This window comes from Phoca vitulina, unplaced genomic scaffold (assembly GCF_004348235.1).
Source record: "Phoca vitulina isolate PV1807 unplaced genomic scaffold, GSC_HSeal_1.0 scaffold11, whole genome shotgun sequence".
Taxonomy (NCBI): Eukaryota; Metazoa; Chordata; class Mammalia; order Carnivora; family Phocidae; genus Phoca; species Phoca vitulina.
The window spans coordinates 47,513,609-47,536,431 of record NW_022589714.1 but is presented as its reverse complement, the minus strand read 5'-3'; the positions used below and the strand labels follow the sequence as shown (position 1 = coordinate 47,536,431).

The 22,823-nt window shown below is 40.9% G+C and overlaps 2 protein-coding genes across 5 annotated transcripts in view; one reads left to right on the top strand and one right to left on the bottom strand.

The window, feature by feature from the left end:
• Nucleotides 1-15: 15 nt before the first annotated feature.
• On the bottom strand, nucleotides 16-7,670 carry TAF11 (TATA-box binding protein associated factor 11). Of its 2 annotated transcripts, XM_032410195.1 has the most exons (5): nucleotides 7,404-7,670; nucleotides 4,423-4,571; nucleotides 1,784-1,871; nucleotides 1,342-1,438; nucleotides 16-675 (listed from the first exon to the last, which is right to left on the bottom strand). In XM_032410195.1, the coding sequence occupies exons 1-5, from the start codon at nucleotides 7,572-7,574 to the stop codon at nucleotides 545-547; spliced, it is 636 nt and encodes a 211-aa protein (XP_032266086.1). In that variant the 5' UTR covers nucleotides 7,575-7,670; the 3' UTR covers nucleotides 16-544. The 2 variants fall into 2 exon arrangements, with proteins under 2 accessions (XP_032266086.1, XP_032266087.1); XM_032410196.1 differs by lacking the exon at nucleotides 1,342-1,438 and having other exon boundaries at nucleotides 619-675.
• A 1,248-nt stretch (nucleotides 7,671-8,918) lies between these two features.
• The window catches only part of ANKS1A (ankyrin repeat and sterile alpha motif domain containing 1A), a 179,415-nt gene continuing 165,510 nt past the window's right edge, over nucleotides 8,919-22,823 (top strand). For all 3 annotated transcript variants that reach the window (XM_032409975.1, XM_032409972.1, XM_032409973.1), the window contains exon 1: nucleotides 8,919-9,231. In XM_032409975.1, coding sequence (XP_032265866.1) covers nucleotides 9,041-9,231 — 191 coding nt within the window. In that variant the 5' untranslated portion in view covers nucleotides 8,919-9,040. The remainder of the gene's footprint in view (nucleotides 9,232-22,823) is intronic.

Sequence of the window (22,823 nt, the reverse complement as noted above, 5' to 3'; positions counted from 1 at the left end):
GGGACTCGATCCAGGGACTCCAGGATCATGACCTGAGCCGAAGGCAGTCGCTTAACCAACTGAGCCACCCAGGCGCCCCTCCACTACTCTTGCTTTCACTGTGTTTTTCATGGTAGAGTATCTCAAGTCAAAAGTTTCTGGTTGTTTCATCTACTTAAAACCAGATGGAAGAAACAACCTAAGTCATAGCAACTACATGCTTCAGTGTGAAACCGTCAAAGCTCTCCTGGAAAGGTTTTCTCTCTGAAAGCAGCTTCCCTGTCTAGAAGATGCTTACGGCCCACGTACCTTCTTCCAACTGGCCAAGAAACAGTTCAATGCCTCAAAATGCCCAAAGAGGTCCCAATATTTAGTCAAGGCAAGTATGAAACAGGCTGCATGCCTTTGAGATGCAATGAATATCAGAGTTCCAAGAAAGACATTAAAATCATCATGGAATCCTTGGAGGACTGAGATACTAAAGCATCAGTGCAAAAGTCTCATGCAGCAGCAGGTCTGGAACCAGCGCTTCTTCCTTCAGTACCAGGCCTTTCTAGGCTTTGGTCTAGAAGAAGATGATTTTTTTGTGCTTTGAGTTGGGGATCTGCCCCTTGGACTTTAACCTCCGAACAGCCTCCCTCATATGTTTGGGTTGGAGTGGTGGCATTTCTCCCCACTTCTCACACACATCCAGTGCTAAACAGAGGACAAGAAGAAAAGTTTCATTGTCAAAGAACTTCATATTACATAATCCATTTGAATCCTATAATTTTCATTAACCCTTCTGAAGCTTGCTAAGGAAACCATGACACTCCCTTCTTTAGAGAATGCTATAAAACACATCATGTTAGCTTTAGTATATCCTATCAGGCTTTATCATAGGCAATAGTTTAAAACATAACTTCTGCTTAAAAAAATAAAACATTTCACTGATGAGGTTAGCAATACACAGCAGCCAGGTTCTTTCCTTGACGGACAGAGGGCAGCTCCCATGGGTCTATAACATCGGGGACAACTCATCATACCACACTGGTCAGGCCCCAGTGATTGCTTTTCTTGTGTCTTTAATTTGGCAACAGAAATGAGCAAAGTCCATTGGAGAAAAGTACGAAGTATGCTTCTGTCACCCTGGGCTGGGGACAGGCATCCAGAAAGGAGATTTCCCAGATGCTTCCTTGCCTCTGAGTATTAAAACTTCTGAGGAATAATGGTCATGCTCTCCTGAATACAAGGTGCCCCACTTGGTCAACTACTAGTGCAAATGCAAACTCCCACAAGTGTTTAATAGGTCCCTTAGTATAGATACTCTTGAAAATAAGACCCCCAAAGGTTCAATCCCGTATGTGTATTAATAATACTCACCTTCTTCTACCACCTCCCCGACGAAAACCTTGGAAATACCAGACATAGCAATAACAACATTCTGAGACACAGAGGTGCCCGTGATGGACTGGATCAGCTTGAAAGAAGGACAAAGACCATGATTAATATAGTCAAGAACTGGCTTTGGAACATGGTACCCTTAAGAGTTTTTTTTTCCTAAAAAAGTGTTTGCTAAAGGCTGGATGCTGAAATTAAGACTATTAAAACAAGGATTCAGGTGTATAGTGACCTATATGTCAAGATCCTATCCCTGGAATACAAAACTCCAACTGATTATTGAGGGGCATGTTATTTTTATTTTCCTGCATGAATGATCCACCACCTTGACTAACACCCCACTCAAAATGCTAATGGACATAGCTCTTGTGTCTAGTTCAGCTCTCACATCGGATGGAAATGAAGTGTGGTAGTCCATCCTTACCCTTTTAATGGCTGCCTTAGGGAAAGCTGACCGGCGATACATTTCATAACGGTTCAGCTGCTCCTCCGAAAAGGAAGAAACCAGGATTCTAGACAAAGATTCAGGTAATTAAGTTGGCTTACAAGAACAAATGCTTAAAATATATTATCACATCAATAGGGCGCCTGGGTGGCTCAGTTGGTTAGGCGGCTGCCTTCGGCTCAGGTCATGATCCTGGAGTCCCTGGATCGAGTCCCACATCGGGCTCCCTGCTCAGCAGGGAGTCTGCTTCTCCCTCTGACCCTCCTCCCTCTCATGCTCTCTGTCTCTCATTCTCTTTCTCGCAAATAAATAAAATCTTAAAAAAAAAAAAAATAAAAAAAAAAAATAAATATATTATCACATCAATAAAAGCAAGTCTCAGACAATTAGAAAATAAATTTTCGAGGGGTCAATAGCATTAGGTTTGGTGCTTACAAGGAATGAAGATAAAGCATTTTTACTCTTTTTTTAAAAATTTATTTATTTGACAGAGAAGGAACACGAGCAGGGGGAACGGCAGGCAGAGGGAGAAGCAGGCCTCCCGCAGAGCAGGGAGCCTGATGCAGGGCTCGATCCCAGAACCCTGGGATCATGACCTGAGCCAGAGGCAGACAGACGCTCAACAGACTGAGCCACCCAGGCGTTCCAAAGCGTTTCTACTCTTAAGGAACTTGAGAAAAAGTGAAACACAACTTCCTTTCTACTTCATTAAGAACAAAACTTAAACAACAATGTTGGGTCACAGTATACTGTACTATCTAGATTGTATAGGTTGTTTTCAGCACGTGGCTCTCTCTCCCCATAACTCTACCTTACTACATATTGATGGTAAAAATTTGATACATAAATTTATATTCAAACCAGTAGTTTTCAGCATTAACTGACTTGGGGGAAAATGTTTGTAAAATATATGGAAAAGGGTTAATACTCTTAATACTTTCAAATAAATAAAAAGATGGCTATATTAATTTAGAAAATGAGCAAAGGACATGAACAGGGAATTTACAAAAATACCAATGGCCAATACAGAGGAAAAAATTAACTATTATTAACTAAAGAAATGACAATGATAAACTAAAATAAGATAACATTTTTCATGAATCAGACGAATAGTATAAAGAATGGTACTAATAAGAATGGGAGGACAAAAACTCATACCTGCTGGTAGAGTGTGAAGTGGAACGACCTTTCTGGAGAAGCATTTGGAAATGTGTATGAAGAGCCTTTGAAAATATTCATACTGTTTGAACTGGCAATTCACTTCTAGGAGTTTATTTAGGAAATAAGTAGACAAGTATGCAAAGATGTGCTCAAAGATACTCATCATAATGTTGTCAAAAGAAAAAAAAAGAGGGTGCCTGGGTGGCTCAGTTGGTTAAGCGACTGCCTTCGGCTCAGGTCATGATCCTGGAGTCCCTGGATCGAGTCCCGCATCGGGCTCCCTGCTCAGCAAGGAGCCTGCTTCTCCCTCTGACCCTCCCCCCTCTCATGTGCTCTCTCTCTCTCATTCTCTCTGTCTCAAGTAAATAAATAAAAATCTTTAAAAAATAATAAAAAAAAAAAAAAAAAGAAAAAAAAAGAACTACAGGGATTGATTAAATTATTCACCTGCATAATGGAATATAATGCAGCCATTGCAACTGATGATTTATGGGCATATTTACTGACAAAATATTTAGCTATACATATAAAACATTAAAAACAAGTCTGAGGGATGCCTGGGTGGCTCAGTCGTTAAGTGTCTGCCTTTGGCTCAGGTCATGGTTCCAGGGTCCTGGGATGGAGCCCCACATCAGGCTTCCTGCTCCCTGGGAAGCCTGCTTCTCCCTCTGCCACTCCCCCTGCTTGTGTTCCCTCTCTCACTGTGTCTCTCTCTGTCAAATAAATAAATAAAATCTTAAAAAAAAAGTCTGAAAACAACAACAAAAAAATAAACCAAAAAAACCCCCAAGTCTGAAGAAGTATATAATCAAATATATATCCAGGGTTAACTCTGGGTGGTGGGATTAGAGGTAATTATTTTTTTCCATTTTTCTGTATTCTCTGAATAATTTGCATGAGCCCATACATCTTTTACAATCAGAAAACACCATGAGGGGTGCCTGGCTGGCTCAGTCTGGTGGAGCGTGTGACTCTTGATCTTGGGGTTGTGGGTTTGAGCCCCATGTTGGGTGTAGAGATTACTTAAAAATAAAATCTTAAAAAAAACCCAAAAAATCCCCCCCAAAACCCAAAAAACCACAATGAAGCTACTTCCATTTAAAAAAATGTTATGACCTAGATATATAATTAACATGGAAAACACTCACCCTATATAATGTGAAAAACAGGTTACAAACAGTAACATCTTTGGAAAAATTTATTTCTAGATATATATGTATATAGAAAGTATCTTGGAGAGTATACACCAAAATATTAACAGTTTTTATCTCTGGTGATAAGATGATATTTTTCTTTTTACTTATTTATGTTTTCTAAAATGTAACATAAGGTATTATTTGCTTTATTTTCTTTTGAATATAAAAAAGGAAAAAAATTTAAAGGCCAAAAAAATTTATTAACTTTGTATGGTCAAGTTAGAGCCTTGAAATGGGGAAAAAAATCAGAAAGTGACTTACTGCATCTTTTGAATCTCATCTTCATCCACTTTTTGCTTCTTCTCTTTCTTTTCTTTGGTATCTATTTTCATTTTTTTGGCTGCAGGAGTAAGTAAAGATGAGTCTTCCCTTTCAACTGCTGTTAAATCTGAGATGTCCTGACTCTTGAGCTGAGAAGATGAAAGAAACCCCATTATATACGTGGCCTACTTTCCAGACTTGGGTAAGACTTCATTCTTATTATAACACAACAAACCCATTATTCAATAGTTTTTTGGTTCCAAACACTGGCTGTATCATCATTATGTGTAAGATACACTCTCCTAAAGAAGTTTATAGCCCAGCTGTGGAAAGAAAACCAGACAAATAATCCAGTGTTCCAGTTTAGCTATGATCATAGCTCTAGTATGTTTACAAAGGAAATGATATGCCAAGGATCATGAAAACCACTACCCCCCTTGAGCCCACTTTCCTGACCTCATTCTTTAGAGGGGATGTCAGAAAAGTCCTCTCCATCCAGCCAGCTCTTCTGCCTCTAAATCTATAGATCTCTTTATTGCTGATGATTCCATCTGGAAAGAATATTAAAAAGGAGGCACCTTCTCATCAAAACAGTGTTTCTTTGAATTTGGAACTTTTAATAATTTTTTTTAAGTAACCTCTACCCCCAGCATGGGGCTCGAACTCATGACCCTGAGATCAAGAGTCGCATGTTCTACCGACTGAGCCAGCCATGTGGCCCTGGATTTGGAACTTATAAGTGAGCTTCCCCCACGTGTAGTGCTCTTTTCTTCCTATCTCTCAATTCTACTGTATCATGCAAATATTTATTTTTCATTGCTAGACTGAAAACTTTTTGAAGATAGGTTTGTCTGTTATTATTTCTCTCTCCCCACATAAGCATTTAGCATAGGTTTACTCATGCTAGATGTTTAATGTCTGTTTAATAGCAATTAAAATCAAAATCCAAACTTCACCCCCTCTACCTTAATATAAAATCAAAAGACATAACAAACCTCATTAATGGGATTTAACCTCTGTTTTCCCTAAAGAGGAACTCATATGAACTCATACAGGAATATGAGGGGGGTAGGTGAAAGTGAAGGCAGTATACCTTTAAAAAACTTGTCAATTTCTTCTCTAGTTATCTATTTAATACAAGTTTTCTAACCTCTCTGTGCTTCAGTTTTGGTGATTTATATTTTCCCTAAAAATAAGCCATTTTTCTTAGATTTTCAAATGTATTTGGCCTAAACTTGAACATCAAATATTTCTGGTTTGTTCTGTTCTTTTATTTATTTATTTTTTTAAAAGATTTTACTTACTTATTTGAGAGAGAGAGCACAATCAGGGGGAGGGAGAGGGAGAAGCAGGCCCTCCGCTGAGCAGGGAGCCTGACCTGGGGCTGGAATCCAGGACCCCGGGATCACGACCTCAGCTGAAGGCAGATGCTTAACCGACTGAACCACCCAGGTGCCCCTGTTCTGTTTTTTTTTTCTGGTTTCTTGAGTTAGGTGCTTATTTTCAGCATCTCGTTAATAATAAAAATATATAAAGCTATGAAATTTTCTTTAAATAAAGTTTTGAAAGGCCATAGAATTTAATGTAGTGTTCTCTTTATTTATTTATTTAATCTAAGGGCTAGTTAAAAAATAGTTTAAAATATCCAGATGCTAGTTTTTTGGGAGGAGTGGGGGTGAGGAGAAGCTTTTTTTTGTTAATTTTAGGTCTATTGCACTGTACTAACAGGATGTGGCCTGTTTTGATTTCTACTTTTAAGAATTTGTGTTTTTCTTTGTGGTATGGTATGTGATTTTTTTTTTTTTTAAGATTTTATTTGAGAGGGAGAGAGAGAGAGCAAGTGAGAGCACAAGAGCAGGGGCAGGGAGCCCGATGCGGGGCTCGATCCGAGGACGCTGGGATCATGACCTGAGCTGAAGGCAGACACTTAATGAACTGAGCCACCCAGGCACCCCTATATGATCAATTTTTTAAAAGTGTTTCAGATAAAAAAAAAATTATCTTCTGTTGGGTGCAAATTTCTGCATGTAGTAAGCTCCTTATGGGACTGAGACGATTATTCAAATCTTCTCTGTCCTTCAGGTCTGTTTTAAAGGTTCCTTCTTAAAATAGTTTCATCACATTTTTCTTTTTCTAAAAGTTCTTACTTTACATGTTTTGATGCAACTTAATGCTCTGAAAGGCTGTTTCTATTTAATCCAATGTCCTCCCCCATGATCCCTTTAAGAAGAAGCTCTAAGACTCCAAGATTCTATCTCTAGAAATGGAACCGAGAGAACACTGAGATTCTGGTCCCCCGACTGATGCTCGGTTAGGCAACACTGCTGAACTCTTCGGGTGGCACAACTGATGGGTTTGGTGTATTTATGCTATAGAGAGCCTTGGACATTAGCATCCAGATCACTGGTAGTAGTTAAATGTCTGAAGAGGGTAAAAGCGTGGCTAATCCAGTAACTCCCTCGAAGTCTTCCTTGAACGATTCTGCAGTGTATAATGACAAAGTTATGCTTGAGCAACATCTAGGAGAAACCATATTTCGGTCAAAGGGGTACTAGGAATCCTGGGTTCTAGCTCTTGCACTAAGTGTTAGTGTGACATCAGATCCCAATTTCCTCACCAGGAAAACCAAGAGGCTACGTCAAAGTCCCTTAAGGGCGCCTGGGTGGCTTCGTGCGTAGAACATGCCGCTCCTGATTTCACGGTCGTGAGTTCAAGCCCCACCTTGGGGGTAGAGTTTACTTAAAAAAAATTCTCTTAGAAGTAGCCTTGATATCTAAGGGATTAAAAGTATTAACCCAATGGCTGGATGTCTAGAACCGAACCAGCATTACAGTTTTGTCTCCTCCCTCTCCCCACCCACCTTCGCAGATCTAAAGGGAGTCATGGTGAGTTCCAGTTATCTTAGATTGGCAGGGACCAACCAGAAAGCCGGTCCAGCAAGCACTAACAATCTCTGGCCTCATCAACACTGCTCTCCCTACCTCGCCTTCTTCGGCCGTGGCTTCTTTCAAATCCCCATCTCCGTCCCCGTCAGTTTCCTCCGGGATTCCGTCCGTGTCGGTAGCGCCGGGACCCCCGGGAGCAGCGGCCGTTTCGTCTGACTCCCCTGTCTCTCCTCCTTTTTCCGTGGGCGACTCGCAGGCATTATCCATAGCAGCAAGAAAAAGAGGGGAGAGATCGCAGTCCTGTCAGACTCTGGAGCTCCCGACCTAGAGGCATACAGCAGCCCACAAGCTTACTTCCTGTTGTCGCGCTATGATAACATCACTCCTACGGCTCCTCGGAGGGGACAGTTGGAAGCATGCGCAGAGGACTTCAGGGCTCTGTTTCAAGTCTGATTTGGTGGCGGTTGGAGAGGGAAGATTGAGGGTACAGAATTCAGTTTGTGGATTTTCCTTCCACATTGGGAAATCAGCATTTGTAAAGGACAGTTGTGTTGTTTACTGAAGGACTTCCCCCCCTCATTCTGCCTTCCTAAAAACGTAGTTAACTCCTTAGTCCGCTTTCTTCAGAGTAAAGTTTAGGGACGGGAGAAAACTCAATTACGTTGTACGCCCGTGTCGTGGGATGCGGCTATCCGGTAAACTTTTAGGCAGGGACTCAACCTCGTACATTTCAATTGGGTAGAGACCGTGGACCTGTGTGAATTGTCAGCATTTCCCTTGGGTTCCTTAAGCACCCTAAAAAAAAAAAAAAAAAAAAAGTCATATAGCTTGAACAGAATTGATCCAATCCATTTATTCACTCCACAACTGTTGAACGCCTGCTTCGAGCTAGGAACAGTTCTAGTAGTAAAAACATAGTTTCTACCCAATTAAGTGAGTTTTCCAATTCACCAGTACTCAAGACCGAGGTCGGTTTCACAAGCCTGACTTCTTATGTCAGTTTTGTTAATCTCATCAAAAGTAAGAGGAAGCAAATCCTACCGGGATGGGAGGTCTTTTCTTTGCATATTTCGCTTTAACGAGCCATTTCAGAGATTGGGACCATGAAGAAGTGGAGATATTTTTATTTAAAAATTTTCCTCTCTTCCCTCATTGAGGTACGGAGCGGGGCATTTTATTCACCTCTGTATCACTAGGTTCCCACATCCACCACATATTTAATTTATGCGTGCTCAAAGAATGGGCTTGGAAATGTAGGTGCGCGTTACCATATTTCTCTCTTTGTTTCTACGCTGCCTGGGTGAATTACCGTATTTCCTGTCTTGTGGGCTCCCAAAACCTTTGGGGAAGGAGCGCACTTCGGGAGGCGCATACAGGTGGGCCCCGTTTGTTCCCTTCCCCCTGTACAGCGAGTAACTACAAGGCGCTTTCCTCTCGCCCCTGGAGCCCTATCTCCGCAGACCCAGGTCCATTTCCTGCAGACCAAAGCCACCTGTACCCGGCGGCCGAGCCCCGCCCAGCTAGGTGGGCAAGGGGGCGGGGCGCGGGGGCGCGGTGACGCGTGACGCCAGATCCCGGAAGTGACGCGCTCCTGGGGCGAAAAGGCGGGGGGGAGGGGGGTGGTGTCCCCGGCCGGTTTGGGGGGTGCGTTGCCCGGAGACGGAAAGTTTGGGAGCGGGAGCAGCCTCCGCCGCAGCCCTGGGAAGGGGGTCCAGGGGGCGGTGGCCCTGGGGATGGGGAAGGAGCAGGAGCTGCTGGAGGCGGCCCGCACCGGGCACCTCCCGGCCGTGGAGAAGCTGCTGTCCGGGAAGCGGCTCTCCTCAGGCTTCGGGGGCGGCGGCGGCGGCGGCGGCTCCTCCGGGAGCAGCGGCGGCGGCGGCGGCGGCCTGGGGTCCTCGAGCCATCCCCTTTCCAGTCTGCTCAGGTGAGTAACGCGCCGGGGCGGGACAGCCGCCTGGAGACCCCCTCTCCCCCGCGCGTCTCCTGGGTCTCCAGAGAGGTCCGCGCTCCTGAGACCCGGGCGGGTGGGTTTGCTGGGTGCCCCGGGTCGAGGGCGGGCGGCCCACGGGGCGAGGAGCGCGGGTGCGGGTCCGCGCGGAGCCGGGCTCCCGTCTCGCATCCTGACCTGGCTGCGGAGAATGGTGGGAGTGCCCGGGTGGCAGCCGCCGCCGCATGGCACAGCCCGGCTTCACCCTCGCCCGCTGTAGGGTGCCAGCTGTCGTATCTCACAAGCCACTTTAGAGCAAAGGAATATTTATTTTAAATCTCCCTCACCTCCTGCAGAAACTCCCACGCCTTGCAGAATCTCGCCGCTCCCCTGGAGGAAATTCTCTTGATTCCCTTCTTTTGGGAACTTGGAACCTTCCACCACGCTCCGCAGGACCTGGCTTTTGTTGTTTATATTAAAATTGTGTCTGGATTTATCACATTCAAAGTGTTCATTTAGTCCCTCTTGTGCTTGAAGCTCAAATTCTAGTTCGTTGTAGTGAACCTCATTGGATTAGTCTGCTAATCCTGCATATGCAGGATTCATCAAGGGGTTTATTCGTCAAGAAACAAAGCTTTAGAAAGACTGGTTTAGGAAACTGAGGGGTGCTTTAAACTTTTCTGAGATCTGTTGTTAAAATAAACACTTGAATCTGGAGCTGTACGGATTGAGAGGGAAAGGTCACTTTTGCGTGGCTTGGGGGGGAATTGGACGTGCTTTGTCAGTGTGAGTAAAATGTGTTGGTTCAGCAGCACTTTCATTGCCTGTTTTCTTTTCCTTCCTTGTTCTTTTGAGGTTTTTAAGAAGTGGAAGTTCATTTAGAAATGGCTTCGTTGGCTTTTGTTTCCCTATTAGTTTATTCAGTTACTTCGAGTGAGCTTGGACCAAAGCAGCCCAAGGATCTAATAAATTGTTAGGTATTAAGCACTGGGTACAAGCCCATGTCTACACAGGAAGATCTTTTAAAAAGCAGTATAAGAGAAGAACTCTCCCCAGGAATTCTTTTGGGGAGGTTAAAACCAGTGCTATTTGCTGCCCTTTCTCCAGCCCCTGGAACAATGCTGTCACACAGTTGGTACTCAGGATTCATTGAAAGAATAAAAATATCAATTAGGGGATGACAGATTTCTAAATAGGGTGATGGTGGTACTGGCAGTAATTGTTAGTAGTTCGGAGAAATGAGACATAACTTTGGGAATGAGATAGAGATCAGAGCTTCCAGGAGGAGGACTTCAGCTCACTTTGAAGGATGTGAGGATTTAGATTGGTGAAGTACAGTGAGAGCATTCCAGGCTGGCAAGCCCTGATCAGAGGCACAGAGCAGGAAAGGAAACTTATCTGGTGCTAGTGGGGCACTAGAAGAACTTCCTGCCAGGAGCCTTGAGTGGTTGGGCGTGATAAAGGTAATAATAATGAATGGGTACACTTCCATCTTTTAGATTGACTTAGTCTTTCTTATGTTTATAGTCCCAGTCCCTAGATCAGTGCCTGACAACTTATGGGTGTTGAATAGATGTACTTTTTTTTTTTTTTTTTAGGATTTTATTTATTTATTGGAGAGAGAGAGAGCACAAGTGGGGGGAGGAGCAGAGGCAGAGGCAAAGGGAGAAGCAGGCTCTGCACTGAGCAGAGAGCCCTGGGATCATGCCTGAGCCGAAGGCAGACGCTTAACCAACTGAGGCACCCAGGTGCCCCTCAAAAGATGTACTTTGAATGCATGCATTGGGTTTCGAATCTTCCCTGGGTTACTTTGGTATTTCTGCACTCTGATGTCTGAGAGATGACAGAAAGACTATAGAAGTTTGGAGGTGCCTGTCTCTATTTGGTTGAATAATGTAGCATTTGGAGGGTTGCCGGAGATACCTTAACCCCTAGTATAACCTGCTGACATGAGAAACTTTCAAATATCTCCCACCTTCAAGTACAGGTCAAATTACTCTTACTGCTCACACTCAGAGACTGTTGAAATTTTGCTGAGGTTTTAGCTGCCATGTAGTTAAGCAAGACTAGGAAATGTTTGTTGACCACAGTGTTTTTACTTTGGGCCTCATACTAAAATGTCCAGTCTCTGTCATAAAGTGTGCACGGTGTCTCCATTTCCTTGCATAAGAGAGCTGACTCCTGACGTGCTCTTGTGTCTCTTACGGAGATGGTAGGTGGCCCAAGAGCTTCCTTAGCCTCTCATCGCTGGGATTCCTAGGGGCAGGGAGGATCTTCAGGCACTAGTTACACTAGGTGTGTCATTAATTAGAGGTGATTCTGGTTCAGCCTAGTGGAAGATTTCTGAGCAAATGACACTCTGTATTTAAATAGTCCGTAGGTCAGCATGTCCTCCCATTTTAGGTTTGGAAATAGTAGAGGGTAGGCTCCCTATGCCCACACTCCTCACCTCCAAGGACCCTTAACAAGAGCTGTGGAATCCTAGCTTCAGATCTGGCCTCTGCATTAGCTGCCGTATCCTACCCTTACTAGTGCTGCCAACCGTAACCTATGTTTGTCCCTCTGTTTGAGTGACCAAGTAAAGCTGGCTAGAATGGGAGCTTACAGCTGCAGTGGCTATAATGTTCTAAACCACATGTGTGTTTGTCTGTTCATCTATTTATGACTCCCCTCCCCTAGTTCCACAAAGGTTTTGTGTTTATTCTTAAGCTACAAAATGCTCCCTCTTTCACCCCATCTCTTTATTCTTACACTTCTTGGGCTTAGGTCTTAACTTCTTAAAGCCCTCCCTGCTGACCCTAATACACACAGATCTCTCAGGCTTCTACTTCTTTGGAACCCATCATCTGGAGCGTACAGTAGGTCATCGGCTCGTACTTTACTTGCCTAGTTTTCCTAGTTTATTGCTTTGGCCTGTCAGTATAATGTTTACATATAGTAACACTCACCAGTTGAGAACATACCTGAGAATCAGAAAGTTAGCAAAAACTTTTAGGAAAAAAGAGTTGTTATAGACTTATTTACTGCACATTTATTCAGAGGCAGTAGAGTATAATGCTCTGCAGTCAGACTGCCTGAATTCACAGTGTGCTTCCAGCATGGACTAGCTGCTTGATTTTATACAAATTACTCAGCCACTTGGAGTCTTGATTTCTGCATCTGTAAAATGGGGACAATATTGTTTGCCTTATAGGTATCATCTTAGATACTGTGTGTAAAATACTTCCACATTTTCTGGCACATTGTAAATGCTCCCTGTTAGCCATCCTCAGTTCAGTTCAGCCCATACAGTTTTGCCATACTGCCCCTGCTGTGTACAAAGTACCATGCCAGATATATTATAAATGGTGTTCTTTCATACTTGGGTATGTGTTTTCCGGGCTGTGGCAGTTTAGAGACAATAAATAGGGGAGAGGGCCCGCTTAGGTAGGCACATTAGTGCTGTTCATTTATCTAGTGTTTACCTGTCATCTACTTTGTGCCAGGCCAATTGCTAGATGCACTGTAAAGTTTATCTCAGACCCAGCACATAGTAGGTACTTTATCAAAATTAGCCCCTCTCCTGATGCGTGGTCTCTTTCTGTACAGCATTTATAGCAGTATGATGTCTGTGTGACAGATTGACAAAATAAGAGACAGAAAAAGCAATTAAAATCTATCATAATTTTTCCCACTTTTTAGTAATTTGAGACTATTAACATAGATGTGCATAGCCCTACACACTTCCTTAGGCCCTAGGCATCATTGTACTATAGCTTAGTGCTCTAATTTCTGTTTAGTATGACTCTTAGCCATCAGATACAGATTAAATTATGTTCAGTGTAGCATGTTAATGAAAGTAAGGAAAACATGTTTTAGTTTTTTATCCAAAATGATTCAAATATAGTTGCTGTTACTTAAAAAGACAAGCAGTAGATTATTTAGAAAGCATAGTTACCTGAAAGGTCTAGTCCTAGAAAGGTTCTGGATGGCATAGATTTTGCTTTATATAATACGATATCATTTTCTGATTGTTGAACAGATGTATGCCTTCAGTCAAGTACCTTGGAACAGGCACTGTGTTAAACTTCTTTTTAACTCATGGTATTTTTCAGCCCTGCACACAAATTCTCATGTAATTCAGAGTTTGATATGTTGATGGTCATACTGAAACTACTAATTTCCAGGAAAGCGAATTCTGTATGAGAAGACAGTAAGATTTGGGTTAGAAGTGAATTCTATCAACTAAAGGGCAAAAAGACCTGAGAAAAGGAAATGTTACAAGAAAACATCATATATTAACTTAAAACTATGTTGAATTATGAGCTAAATACTGGTATATGTGAACAATGTAGAGTGAAATGCATTCCTGAGGGTTCAGAAGCACAAAGAAACTAAACCAAAGATTAGGATCAAGGAATAGATTGTGTCATGGTTTAGGAGAATTCTATACTTAATTTCTTAAGCATAAGAGTGAATAAGAAAAGAAGCCAAGGAGGCTTACTGGAGAAATCGGAAAATTTATAGACAGTAGCAATAAATGTGGCTATAATTAGTTTTTACTCTACCTTTTGGGGTGGTGGGGGGAGACTATCTAGAAATAGCCACAGTTTGCCAAATATATGAACTATTTTCTGAAATAAGAAATGAAGAATGAAAACTTTTGAAAAATAGACCCCACTTTGGGGACAATAAAAAGTTCTTCCAATGTCAGAAGATATGACAACATATTCATTGTTTTTAAAGAAAGATTCTTAATATTTATGTCAGGAATTCAGACTTAAAAAAAAAAAAAAGAAGTGGTTAACATAACCATTCCATTAAAATGGTCCTTTGACCAGAATGAATGTGTAGCTTGGAAACAGTAATGGCAAGACAACTTTTCTCATGCTGACCCTGTTACTTTTGTCCTCCCGTGATGGCAGATTTTCTTTTGAATATGCCTAATTTGAGCAAAATGATTTTAACATCCTAAGGAAGAGGACAACGCTGACCAAGGATTGTAGAATGCAAGGTCCTGAAGCAGGATCTCATGGGCTTGTGTGATCTAAATTCTCATTCTTCCAAGAGAATGCAACAAAACAAAAACAAAACATGAGGATAATAGTTTTCTAGATCTTACACTAAACCCTCTTAATTCATTAAAAATGATTTTTAAAGAATTTCTTAATATATCTCTTTTAAGTATGATTTTTTTGGGATAATGGTCCTTTTCCTTTATTTTGGAATTGCTGTGCATTTTCGCTTTCTTTAAAGCAGAATATGACTGTGTGTGGTTATTTTATATCTAAAAATAGTGCTTATCTTAAACTGAGTAAGGCATGTACTTATAGAAAAAGATAATTTAACAGAAGTTTGAAAAGTCAGACATCTCCCTTTTTCTGAATTCTCCAATTGAAGTTCAGTTTTTACTGTCTTAGTTACAAAAATGAGAGACTGGAAACAGTGAAACAGTCTTGTGGTCTGCAGAATTTGATTTGTATCCAGTTAGCTTCAGCATGTTCACTTGTCCTGGGAGATTACGGTCCCAGTGAAAGTTGCTTCCTTGGTCAGAAAAATCCCTTTAGAAGTTTCTTTTTTTCTTCTTGATTTGTTCACCCCAAACAGCTGTGAATTTTGGTTTGCAAAAAGGAAGTCAGTGCTATTTCTACCCTAGTTTTCAGGAGGGAAAGTAAATTACTGGGTTTTATAGCCCAGAGACACCAAGGAAACCCCAAAAGTAGATAGTGGAGAGTTTGTTCTTGGAAATGTCAGGCTCTCCTGTGAGTAGGAACTTGGTCTCTTCTGGACAGCTCTCAGAAGATGTTCCCCACACTGATTTCTACAAGATTACTGGGAGATTTTCTGTGGTATAGAAAATTATATTGTTACATTCATAGAACATCTTCAAATAACTTTGGTGTGGTTAGAGTTAATGGTAGTAATACTAGAAATTATACGTTACGGCTTCATATTTATCCTTTGCTAGTAATTTGTAGATCAAGTTTGTTTAGTTTACAAATCAGAAAGAGTTTTTAAAACAAGTCGGTTGTCTCTGCTTTACTTGTGATGTTATTACCACTATTAAAAATGGTGGAGATGATCCAGGAAGCAGAACAGGGAGCTACTGCCCCCTGGCTTGCTTAACTGGCGAGGGCTTAGCATGGCTGCTGAAGGTCAGGCTCTGACCCAACTCTGCTTTGTGAGTTAGGCAAGTTACATAACCTCTCTGAGCATCTGTGTCTTCATATGTATAATGGGCCTGGGATATATCTACTTCCTGAAGCAGCATCACATGAGCTGAAATATGGAAGGCACATAATGCCTGGCACATGCCAAGGACTTGGTAAACCTTGGCTGCTAAAATCATCTGATGGGAGCCCAATGCTTGCCACCCTTGATTAAACTGGAATGATAATCCTGTTAAAGGATATATTTTATATTGATGCCATTTAAAAATGTATAATAATTGATAGCAGAAGCTGCCAAACTTTTTAAATGTGAGTTCCATTTTTAGAAGCCTAAAAATGGTAATGGTGGCAAATTACAAATTGATATAGGTCCACAATCTTTTGTCTGAAACCTTGGGATTTAGTATCCAAAATTTTGGGGTTGTTGGAGAGTAATAGCGAGCCCCTAGTAGAATCTGCGTCAACACTCTGAAACCTTGTATTACTGCAATGAAATCTGTCAATATTCACACTAAAAGGGATAAATATGAAGCAGCTCTATGTCAGTTTAGGGCAGGTTTTGTACCTAAACAAGTTTGCCACTAACTTTAAAAAATTTATTTTTAGAGATTTTTGGATATCTGAATTGTGAATAAGGGATTATGGATCTCTGTATTTATTATTAAAAAATTTCTAGACACATGAAAGCACAAAGAAGAAAATAAAATCATCTGTAATTCCACCACCTAAAGGAAATAACTGTTGCAATTTTGGTGTACATTCTTTGGTCTTTTTTCTGTGCAATTTTTTTTTTTTTTTTAGCAGAAATGACATTGTTCTGTACATACTTTGTCTCAAAACTTCATTTAATATATTATAAACACTTTCCTATCATTTTCTCTTCAACCTCATTTTAAATGAATAAGTGATATTCCACAGTGGGTATGGACTGTAATTCATTTAATCCCTCCTCTGCCATTAGACATGACTTTGATTTTAGTTTTCTGCTGTTGGAACAGCACTGGGATGTACTGTCTTGTATATAACATTTTGTGCATACTCATGCTTATAACATTTTATATACTCAGAATAGTAGGTGTAATTTGAGTATTCAGCCATTGCAAAAATCACATATGCAGTTGTATTTGAGGACTCTTACAATAATTTTAAGGCCCCTTACATCTCCTGGGTCCTTCTGATTGGAAAGTAATGGCTTTAAGCTATGGCTGCTAAATGCTACTTATATTTAGAAAGTTACCTTTGTGTAGGCATAGGACTTTTAATGGTCAAGTTGGGGCCTCTTGGGTCTTTCTTCAGAGGTTAATGTTTAGAAGGGGGCCATTAATAACATAAATGCGTGAAGCAGTATGCCCCAAGCAAAACAAGACAAAAGCCATTTTCTTTTGTTCTAGCTTTTATAATGGGAAATTTCAAACATACAGAAGTCAAGAGAATAAAGTAATGAATCCTTGTGTACCATATGTACTTGTAAGACAATTACCAGCTTATGACCAATTTTGTTTCTTTTAATCAGCCCTCCAGCTAAATTATTTTGAAGACACTCCTATATATATCTTTTTTTTTTAACTTTTCCCCTATTTTATTTTTTTTTTAGATTTTATTTATTTATTTGACAGAGAGATAGAGAGAGAGCACAAGTAAGCAGAGAGGCAGGCAGATGGAGAGGGAGAAGCAGACTCTCCACTGAGCAGGGAGCCCGATGTGGGACTCGATCCCAGGACCCTGGGATCATGACCTGAGCCGAAGGCAGATGCTTAACGACTGAGCCACCCAGGCGCCCCTCCTATATATATCTTTAATACATGTCTTTAAAAGATAAGGACTCTTTAGATATTCACACTACCATATCACATCTAAAAAATGGCAGTTCCTTAAAATCATCAAATGTTTAGTTACAGTTCAAATTTTCCACAGTGTCTAAAATAGTTTATGTTTTACAACTGGTTTGTTCAAATCTGTATCCAAACAAGGTCCACACATTGTATTCATTTGCTATCTCTCTCAGTCTCTTTAAATCTGTGGGTTTCATCTCTGTCATTTTTTCTTGTTTATTTGTTGAAGAAGAAAAGGTATTCACCCCATTTCCCACAGCCTAGGTTTTGCTGATTGCATCTCTGAGGTATCATTTAACATGTTCATCTGTCCCTTGTATTTTCTAGAAGCTGGAAATCAGATATAGAGACTTGATCTCATTCAGGTTCAAAGTTTTTGGCAGGATTTCTTCCTGGGGGTGTTGTGTACTTCCTTCATTTAATCTTTCTTTTTTTGTGATGTCGGCAGACACTGGAGATCACTGCCTAGATCCAAGATTTAATTAAGAGTTGGCAAAATGGTGATATTTCATTTCTATTTTGCCTTCTTCACTTATTAACTAGAAGACTTTTTTTTTTTTTTTTTTTTTTTTTTTAGGGAGAGAGAGAACGCAAGTGGAAGCAGGGCGGGGCAGAGGGAGAGGGGGGAGAGAGAATCTTAAGCAGGCTCCATGCTCAGCGCAGAGCCCAACACAGGGCTTGATGATCTCACGACCCTGAGATCATAACCTGAGCCGAAATCAAGAGTTGAACATTTAACCGACTGAGCCACCCAGGTACCACCAATAATAACCTTTAAAAAATGTGCTCTGAGACACTTAGACTGAGAGTTTTACTTTACTATGAAAAGCAGTTAAATTGGTTTATAATGAAGAGGTGTTGTGTGTGTTTGTGTATTTTACTTGAGTGATATTTCTACTCAGAGTCCCCCAGTTTGTGCTGGTTCATCTGGCCATTTGCAAATCAAATGTTCTAATCTTTGAGAGTGTAGATTATATAGTTCAGCTAGCTTCTAATCTTTTTTCTCTTTTTAAGTTTTGTGCTGGCCTTAGATGGCCCTATAGATGACAAAGCCGTAAAAAAGATGGCCTAGGGACTTGAGTAATCAAATTTGTTAGGTTGCACTTTTGTTTTGTTTTTTTTTTAAGATTTTATTTATTTATTTGACAGAGACACAGCGAGAGAGGGAACACAAGCAGGGGGAGTGGGAGAGGGAGAAGCAGGCTTCCCGCCCAGCAGGGAGCTGGATGTGGGGCTCAGTCCCAGGACCCTGGGATCATGACCTGAGCCGAAGGCAGACGCTTAACGACTGAGCCACCCAGGCGCCCCTAGGTTGCACTTTTGGAAGACCAATTTTAAATGGTGTTTTCCCACCAGCTTTATGGGTTGGTTCTAGATAAGAAGCTAGATGTGTCAAGCTGAGTTGTTACTTAGATTATTCAATCTTGTTTGTTACTCAGTATGTTTCATGGTGTTACACTTTTTATAAGACCGTTGAAGAAACGTTGAAGAAACGTTGAAGAGTCCACTGAATTTTCTTTTAAGTATATCAAGCACATTTCTCTGTGTACTTACTGTTGATTTCTCTTAGTGCATTCGGAGTTCCCATTCACAGCTCTGATTTTGAGTTCCTGTTCTGACATCTGTGTATTTTCTTTGCTTGGTTTGGCTCAACTACATACAAAAGCATTTCTTTTGTTATATTTTATTCATTGGTTTTATATATTGGGAGTGGGGATGGGTGGTTCGGGTCTGGGTGCTTCTGCCTTGGCCCAGATTCCCCCATTGACTAGCCATACAAATGCTACATTATAGTCAATTTAAAAGTGATAAAAGCAGCATGTGGAACCATTTGTTTTTTTCTTTTTGACAGTTGTTGGGACAGTCAGCATTCTACTTTAGAGAGATTTTGACCTCTGTTAGGCGATGACAGCATCCGGCGCCATTATACTGACCAATTTCCTGGCACTTTCACGCGGGGCTCTCAGATTCCTTAAAGAGCATTTTCATTAGTTAAGATGAAAAAATGAAAACAAAAGTAAGAGAAATAAACTGAACTTCTTTACTCAGAAAGGAAAATATTTCTTAAAACACTTCAGCTTCATTGTTCTAAGCAGTTATCAACACAGTTGAGTTGGATGGTGCATGATTCTTGCAAGACTGAGGCTGTGGCTCTGTCCCCATGTGATGGGGCCCATCCTTTGTCGTGATTACACTGCATGCTTATCCCTGCCAGTGGTGACTAGAGGCAACATGATGTATGGGGTCAGTCAAGCTTTTTACTGTGCCTGGAAAAGCAGCTCCAAATGTATGTCCCACTAATAATACCAGTAGTCAGCATTCATCGAACATTCACTGATAACTGGAGTAGTAGCATTGATTTTTGCATTTGGAAGGCATTATCAAGTGCTTGTCTTTACTGAGATTAAGAAAGTAAAATTTTTTATTGTCCATCCTGTTGTGCATTTCATGACTTTCAGCTTTACACGTGTACAGTTAGATCTCCTAATTAGAATAGTTTTCAGTCACAGCAAAAGTTTAAAATCTCAGGGATTTTGATTTTTTTTTAGGGAACATTCTATTTTTAAAAATTGGAACGTCTCTATTCTTACCTGTGAAATGTAGACAAAGTGGTACTGTTACTTGAGGTGTCAGCTATTATAGAAAACACAAGCTAGTTTATTTGGAGGTGGTACTTTATTTAACCTCAGAAAGATCCTTCTTAAAGGGGGTTTTTGCCTGTGTCACAACCCTTTTTGTCTGAGTGAACCAGCCTTTTGACTTTGTTTTCCTTTCACCTGAGTAAGCATTCATTGTGATTTTCCTTTGTTTCCTTTAAATACAATCCATTTCTTGAGTTATTTTACCTTTTGAATTATGGTCAAGATCCACTTAAAAGAAAGTTCAGTGACTGGGAAAGCTTACAAAACAAATCAGTTCAGGGCTGTTTATCTGAATCATTGCAAGATTCTTAGGCTTTCATGTGTTTGTTTTTAGATCTTTAGCTCTTCTCTGGGCCTAGAGAGGAACCCCAGTCCTGGCTTTGTTTGTAACTCTCCGTGCATTGTTCCCCGCTCTTCCTCTGATGCAGTTTGATAAAGTCTGTGCATTGATTGACTCATGTCCTGGTTGGGTCCAGCTACCTGATTCTTGCTTCTTGAGGTTGTCCCACTGCCATGATAAAATTTTTGCAAAAGCCAGCCCACATTGCAGTATCTGGGGTAGTTAGCTCACAAGTTAATTCCCAACAGCTCAGAGTTGTTGCTATAGATCGTATTGTGGGTGGGTATGTACATGTGTATATGGGAGAGGGATAGAGCACTTCATACTTTGCTTTGTGCCAAGAACTTCACATCTGTATTTTCTCATTTACCTTTATAATATGCCTAGTAGATAATTATTGTTATTCCCATTTTGCAGATGAAGAAGCAAAGGTTTGGGGACAGGTTAAAGTCACCAGCACAAGGCCACACAGAGGGGTGCAGAGCCAGGAGTCTCTCTGGCTCCAAAACTGTTGCTTGCTTAGCACTCCATGTGACCACTTGGAGAATTTAGTCTCTTTGGAGGAGATTCAGACATCACATACTATATGCTTAGGTAATATTTTACCAAAAAAGGTGAATTAGGCGTTTATTTATTTTAATTTAATAGTTGCTTTTATAACACTTACTTTGTGCCGTACACTCTCCTAAGCACTTTATGAATATTAACTCCTTTTGTTCTCATGACAACTCTTTGGGGAAGGCACTAGTATCTTTGCCATTTTATTGATGAGAAAACTGAAACACAGAGAAGTCACATAGCTTGCCCCAGGTGGTAAGTTAGGAAGTGGTAGAACTTGGTTTTGAACCCAGGCTCTGGAGTCCTTGCCCCTTAGTTTTTATGCAATTGGGGATTCTTCCTTTTATCCGAGAATGTAACACAAAATCCCTTTGGAACACTTTGACTACCTAAAGTGAGAGGCTTATTAAAAAAAAAAAAACCCATTGGCAATTTCCCTGGAATATAGGAAAATTAGATGAGGGGAATGTCTTTAAACTTATGCCAAATAATATATTAGTTAAGAGGATGTAGGGGAGGGGCGCCTGGGTGGCTCAGTTGTTAAGCGTCTGCCTTCGGCTCAAGTCATGATCCCAGGGTCCTGGGATCGAGCCTCGCATCGGGCTCCCTGCTCAGCGGGAAGCCTGCTTCTCCCTCTCCCACTGCCCCTTCTTGTGTTCCCTCTCTCACTGTCTCTCTCTCTGTCAAATAAATAAATAAAATCGTAAAAAAAAAAAAAAAGGATATAGGGGAATGCCCCGCAGCTCACGAAGAGGAAAAAGCCTCCATATTGCTTCTTTCAAACTTTTCTTCTAGGAAATTCCCATCTTCCTCTCAGGCAGGTTAATGCATTCATGAATTTCATGTGGGAGAAAATTCAGCCTCCCCCACCCCCCTTCCCCAAGTTCAAAGTGATAAAGATTTGTTTTTGGACACATGACTGCCAGATGTACCACGAAGGCCAAAGTGTATGCAAGGGAAGTAAATCTAAACAATTGGCAAGAAACCAGAGGCCTGTGTATTTGTAGTTATTTCAAACTCTTGCTACCCACTCAGCTTTTTAACAGTTCTCTCCACTCCTCCTACCTCATTAGTGATTTATGACCAAATATTTTATCTCATAATAATTAGTTTGTCCATAAAATGATTTTCAGAGAATATTATCTGGCTAGTTCAAATGATTGTTGATAGTAGTTTGAAGCCTGGGATTTGGAGATAGGAGATGTTAGTTTCCCATAATCCTTAGTGCTTTAATCTTCACAGTCTTGTGATAGAGGTATTAGTGACCACTTTACTGATGAGATTCAGAGAGGTTAAGGACTGAGGTTTTCCATTTGGGCCTTTAGAGTTTATTTTGTGTGGAGATCATGGCTAACAGAAAGAAAGATATCTTGAGTCCCCAGGTTGTAGACGTAGAAGGGAAATGTAGTATATTCTATACCCTAGTTAAACAGCTCTGAGAACTCCTATGGGTCCTATATGCTTAGCAATAATAGACGAGCTCTATTACTTTTTACCTACAAATGCAAATACCTCAGATACTAAAATTGGCAGGGATTCCAGATTTGCTACATTTTAATCTATTGCTATCTCATTGTATGTTTAAGACTTACCTGGAGAATAGTTTTCTTGCTAGTCACTCATCAGCAGCCCTTTGCCATCTTTAGCAGACCCAGAGCAGACTTTCAAAAAGGTTTTTAAGTCAATGATTCAGGACTTAGTGCTTCATTTTAAAGTTTAACTGTTTGGTTCATTTTTTAATTTTTAAAAATTTTTAAAATTTTATTGAGAGAGAGAGCAAGCGCGAGCAAGCGAGTACGCAGATTGGGGGAAGGGGCAGAGGGAGAGAGAGAATCTTAAGCAGGCTCCATGCCCAGCACAGAGCTCAATGCAGGGCTGGATCTCATGACCCTGAGATCATGACCTGAGCTGAAATCAAGAGTTGGACGCTTAACTGATTGAGCCACCCAGGTGCCCCACCCACCCAGTGGTTGGGTTGGTTTTTTTTTTTTCTTTTTTAAAGAAAGAGTGTATGAGAAATTAGGATCCAGTACTTTTACTTATTATGCTTCGTCAATCAGATTGATAG